Below are 5,859 nucleotides of genomic sequence, written 5' to 3'. Positions count from 1 at the left end.
AAAAAGTATGAACTTTGTTTTGATTTTGTGAACTTGAAGTAGTATTTAGTCTTGGTAATTCCCTTACAAACTATTTACTACTACTATACAAACATAAAAAATCTAAAACAATTTTATTTAATATTATCTTTTTGATTATTACTTTAAAAAATCAAAAAATTAAAAATAAAATTTTATAAGTTTTTTAAAATAGTAATTATCGTATTAGTTTTATTCTGATAGATTACAGAAAGCGATAACTAATAAAGCTTGTTTTACTTACTGAAAACTACTTTTTAGAAGTTGTTTTATTATTTTCTTGTATTTTGACTTCTCGTTCAATATAGTACTAAACTATTTAAAAAAGATTATAGTTTTGTTAAGCAAAAAATTAAACTGATAAATGAACTTTTAAATTTTAAATAAACTATTACTTTAAACTTATGAAAGTTACTCTAATTCTTATAAGCCGTTAGCCGTATAAGGAGAGTAAGGCAATAGTAAACTTAAATTATTTTACATTGTAATAATTGTAGTTATTTGCTATAAATTAATTCTAACATTAAAACTTTTATTAAATTTTACTAAATTCTCGTTTATAAAAAATTCACAACTAAATATAAAGATTAGATAGAGTCTAGAGATATCTTTATTTTTCTCCGTTATTTAAGTATGGTGTAAATATAGCGGTAGTGAATTAAACTTAGATGGTTAAGCATCTAGATTGGAAAAAGTAAGGTTAATAAGTAGAAGTTTTAAAAGAAATAAGTCTATAAAAACTTTATTTATAACATCTCTGCTCTAATTAAAAACTTGAGTAAAATCCCGAATAAATTTAAATTTATCGTTTTAGCAAGTATATTTACCTATAGAGTTAAAATACTAAAATTTGATTTTTTTAAACATATGTAAAATACTATAAATATTTTTTTAAATTAGTATTTCAAACGCTTTAAAATTCTGATAGCATTTGTTTAATTTACTTACAATTAACACTTTCAAATTTATCTAATTAATTTTTTTTAACTATAACTGTTCTTCGTTAAAAAAAAAATTCGTAAACATTAAAAAAATACATTTAAACTTAAAGGTTTTGAAATAAAACTATTTAATAAAAAAAAACTAAATTAAATGTGTAAAACTATGATAAACTTTTTAGCAGCAAAATGTTTTTTTTTCAGTTATAGTTTATTTATCATGATAAATAATATTATACGTTAACAAAAAAGAACGAAAACTGATGCACATAGATACTTTTAATTTATTTGTAACAGAAAAAGGCCTCTCATCTCAGCTATTAAGTTAAACATCAATCATTTATTTAAAATCATGGTTTCAGAAAGGAAGCGATATCGCACTTATTTAGACGATTTTAGTAGGTCAAGGCCCAAGGGGAAATTACTCTAAGAGGGCAATTCAAACTTTGAATAGTTATAGAATTTTACTTTAAAGCTTACTTTTTGTTAATTCTAGTTTAAGTGTTAAACTAACTAACCCTAAATATTTTTTCTTCGAAATATTAATAAAAAGTAAACGAAAGGTCTTAAGGGTAGTAGACGGAATATTAAAAAAATTTATTGATACTATGGGGTTTGTAATAAAAAGCGCAATTAATTTTAAAAGATTTACTGAGAGGACAATTAAAAAAATAATTTTTGAAACCCTGATCTAAACTGCTTTAAGCTAAATTAAAATATATTTTAAGTTAAAAAACCAAAATTAATAAAAAAATACAACTTTAACAATCTACGACATATGGCTTAACATTAATTAATAAGAAAAATATATTATAAAAAAATCAGCGTAACAAAAAAAACTCTCGAACTTCTAAATTAAAACATTTGTGCTTCACTAAGTACAGCTTATGTTTTTCTTCAAATTTTTATTAATAAAAATTATAGCTGTGGAAACTACATATAAACTAAACTTTTCTGACTAAGAGTATAGTTCTTTCTCTGAAAATATCTGCTGAGGTAAGCAGTGTCTTCTGGAGTGTTTTAATCCACTGAAGAGGTGTCTTCATAGCGTTGGTAACTAAAAGGATTTTGGTTTTAAAACATGCGATGCAGGAGGCCACATATCCTTACTTAAACATCTACAAAATGACGTTTGTTCGATCTAGGAAGACATATTTTGTGATAGAACTGGCTAAAACTCCTAAGAATACACTGCGTGCATTGGTCGATAGCTTTATATAGATCTATTTTGTAGCTTTAGGACAATATAATTTTATTGTATAAGCTGAATAACACTAAAACTTGTTTCGATAATTAACTTTCAAAATACATCATTTTAATCAATTTTTAAAGCATCTTTTGAAAAGTGTTATACTTTTTATTTAGATAAATTTCAAAGATAAATTATATAGATAAATTTTTTAAAACATTAAAAGTAATTAAGACTTTCCTAGACTAAAACCTCTAGATAGTAATAAGTTTCATTTTTAGATTACAAAAAACTCTCATATTGTATTATCTATTGCTAAAACTGTGTTTTTAACTAAAAACGATCTAAAATGACTTCAATAACCTAGTGGACTAAGTTATTTCAAAAAGTTACGGTCGCAATAAAACTGAAAGTTAAAAAATTTAAAATTATGCAAAAACTTAACTTAAGAGCTAAACGAAGTTATAGATTTAAAAAAATTTCAAACAATTTTTGCTAAAAATTGATTAAATTTTTTGCTACGCAAAAAAATAAAGTTTTTTTCCCCTAAAGAGTATTGTTCGAAAAATATACAATGTATTTATTGATAGTTTTTTTGCTAGCATTGATTTTTTTAAATAATTTTTTATTAGTTTCATATAATAAAGTTTTTAGTGGTGATAAAATATGTAAGTTTTTAATAAAACTTCGTAACTTAATAAAATAATATCGATTCGTTTAACACTGCACAAATTTTTTAACTCTGCACAATGTACTACTTAAATTTATGTTATTTTTACAAACATAATTTTATCTTTTTTTCAAATAATTAATTAAAAGTAAAAATTTTTTCACTATAAACTGTATAAAAAAATAGTTTTAAGTGTAATAAATTTTAATAAATATAGTCTTTTAATTTTCAGAACTTAAGCTTTTAGTTTTATTTTAGAACACTGCTATTTAAATATTAATTTTTTTATACAGTAAATTAACAATTTTTATAAATTGCTACCCTATAATACTGACGCGGTTTGACATGCTTTAGTCGTTATTAAAATATAAAAGTGTAAACAAATAATTAAAAATAGCAAGACTATTAGCATAAAGAACATACAACATCTTTAGGGGAATAATTTTTTTTTTATATTACATAACAGCGTGAACAAAAGTTAAGAAAATTAATAGTTGGTAATTTAAATTACTCAAGTATTAAGAAAATTGATATAACATTTCTATTATTGAAGTAAAGTTGACTAAAATGTTCAACTTTATTTTGAATAAACAATGAAAAAACTATTTATTTCAATGACCGAAATACCTTTCTATACATCAGATCCCTTTATCATACTTTTGAGTGTTGATTTATTTATTATGTTCAATGAAATGTATTAACTCCCAAACGCTAACAACTTTAAAACAGTTTTTTAGTTGTGTTATTCTTTTTTTATTGTTTGCTTATCTGAGTTTGTTTTTTATATGAGTTGTAAATTTTGGTTAGTAAAACTTTTATATTCTATTTATTACAACAACTTGTGTTTATAGGTTTTGATTCTTTTACGTTTTAATTAATTATTGCAATGTTCTATTTTTATAATTACAAAAGCATATAAAAACGCAGTATTAATAAAGGTTATTGATTCGTAAAAAACAACTTGTACTTGTTTAAAAATATATTTTACTACATTTTAAAGCTTGTGTTTAAATTTAAAAGTTTTTTATACAGTTTACTAACATAAATATTTTCTAAGTACCTTATTACCTACAACTTAATATATAATTGTGGACTAATTTTAATAAAATAGTTAATCGTCAGCTAATTCAAAAAAAAAATTTTCTAGATTTCTCTAATCGTTTTATTTAAGTTCTGCCAAGAATATTGTTTTAAATAGTTGTTAACATCGTATCTTAAAAAAGACGATACTAAAAAAAGGCTAGAAATAACTCAGAATAGATATAACAGCTTAAAAACTTATGTTACTGACAATGCAGTACTGGTTTTAAACAATTTTTAAGACTAATTAAAAGTATTCAAAGACAATCGTTTTAAACAAATATTTGATATGACGCAATTTAGAAAGCACAAAAATTACTCATTGTGTAGCTAAAACAAATAAGCATTACAAGTCAGTTCTTTTTTTTTGCTACTTTTTTTATAGTATTTTGTTCTAAGTTGCAAACAAACTAAATTTTTTGATAAAGATTAAAAATTATTTATTGTATTATTATTATGAAAATTATTATATAAATTATTTCTAAACTCAGCAAAACTTTTTGCTAAAAACTTGCAAATTGATAGTGTTCAAGTTAAAGAAATATATTAATGAAATTGATTTAATTATTTTATGAAAACATTTATGTGTTTTTATTTCTTTTTTTCTTAAAAGTATTTTTTGTTTTAAAAATTTTTTATTTGTACACCATATGCTTTACACTTACCAGTTATTTACTAAAACTTTCAGAATTAATACTTATAACTTCGATTTTTTGATATATTTTTTTTATTAACTGGGATTCTAATTTTAGATTGATTTAATAAAAATGTCGCAAAATGTCGCAGTAGTAGGAGCAGGTGTGATTGGATTGTCTTGCGCTCTGAAAATTTTACAAGACAATGAAGATGTAATGCTGACTGTTTATTATGAAAAAATGTCGCCTGAAACTACAGGTGACCATAAGCTGAAAATTAATGAATAAACATAACATAAAAGCTTATATATTAAAACCAAGTTTATAAACTTGTTTTACTCAAACAAAAAATGAGAATTATTTATTTACTTGATTAACGTTAATTTTTTTTAGTAAAACTACTTGAAGTTATTTCTTATTTAATAGAATATGTTTCAAAAACTTGTAAAACATTTACTAACTGCAGGTGATGTATCTGCAGGGTGGGTGTACCCTTCAAAAATAAATGCTGACGAGAACGACCTCAAGCGGTGGTTCGATTTGACTTTTTCTTACTATTCGCAGTTGAACAAAAACTTTCCCTCTTCTGAAACCGGAGTGGCTCCTATCAGTGGATTCCTTTTCAATCCCCCTGATTGGACCCTTACCACGTGCAAAAAGTGGGTGCAAAAAATGACACGTGAAGAGATAGACGCGTTTGTAGCGTTTAAAACGAATGAAAATCAAGATGTAGTTTACCGCTTTGACACTTGGACATGTGATTGCTTAACTTACTTGCCTTGGTTAACTGAGAAAATAAAAGAAAAGGGTGGCAAATTAATTCAGAGTAGAATATCTAGCTTTAAAGAGCTTAGCTATTATGACGCAATAGTAAACTGTACTGGTTTAGGTTCTAGAGAGCTAGTTCCTGACCCCTTAGTTTATCCGGTAAAAGGTCAAGTATATACTGTAAAAGCGCCTTGGATTAAGCATTTCTACAAGTTTGCAGAAAGTCTGTACATTCTTCCAAAACTAAACGAAGTGGTAGTGGGCGGCACGAAAGATGAAAATGACAAAAGCTGGGAATTGAATCAAGATGAGAGCATCAAAGTTTGGAAAGAATGCTGTGAACGACTTCCGAGCTTGAGGAAAGCAAAAATTGTCGGAGAAAAGGTTGGGTTCCGTCCTACGAGAGACCCGGTCCGCTTGGAAACAGACCCGTCAACTATAATAGTGCATTGTTACGGCCACGGTGGCTCTGGAGTCACGCTTTCTTGGGGTTGTGCCACGGAAGTGAGTGGCCTAGTGAAACAGTTGTTACGACAAAATAAGTCGAAAAGTAAACTTTAA

The 5,859-nt window shown here is 25.3% G+C and overlaps 1 protein-coding gene across 1 annotated transcript; it reads left to right on the top strand.

Moving 5' to 3' along the window:
- Nucleotides 1-4,662: 4,662 nt before the first annotated feature.
- On the top strand, nucleotides 4,663-5,859 carry LOC145828495 (D-aspartate oxidase-like). The gene is made up of 2 exons (XM_082936250.1): nucleotides 4,663-4,789; nucleotides 4,997-5,859. The coding sequence occupies exons 1-2, from the start codon at nucleotides 4,663-4,665 to the stop codon at nucleotides 5,857-5,859; spliced, it is 990 nt and encodes a 329-aa protein (XP_082792376.1).

This window comes from Thalia democratica, chromosome 2, assembly GCF_965202585.1.
Source record: "Thalia democratica chromosome 2, ktThaDemo2.hap1.1, whole genome shotgun sequence".
NCBI classification, from domain to species: domain Eukaryota; kingdom Metazoa; phylum Chordata; class Thaliacea; order Salpida; family Salpidae; genus Thalia; species Thalia democratica.
This window is presented reverse-complemented; position numbering and strand designations above follow the sequence as displayed.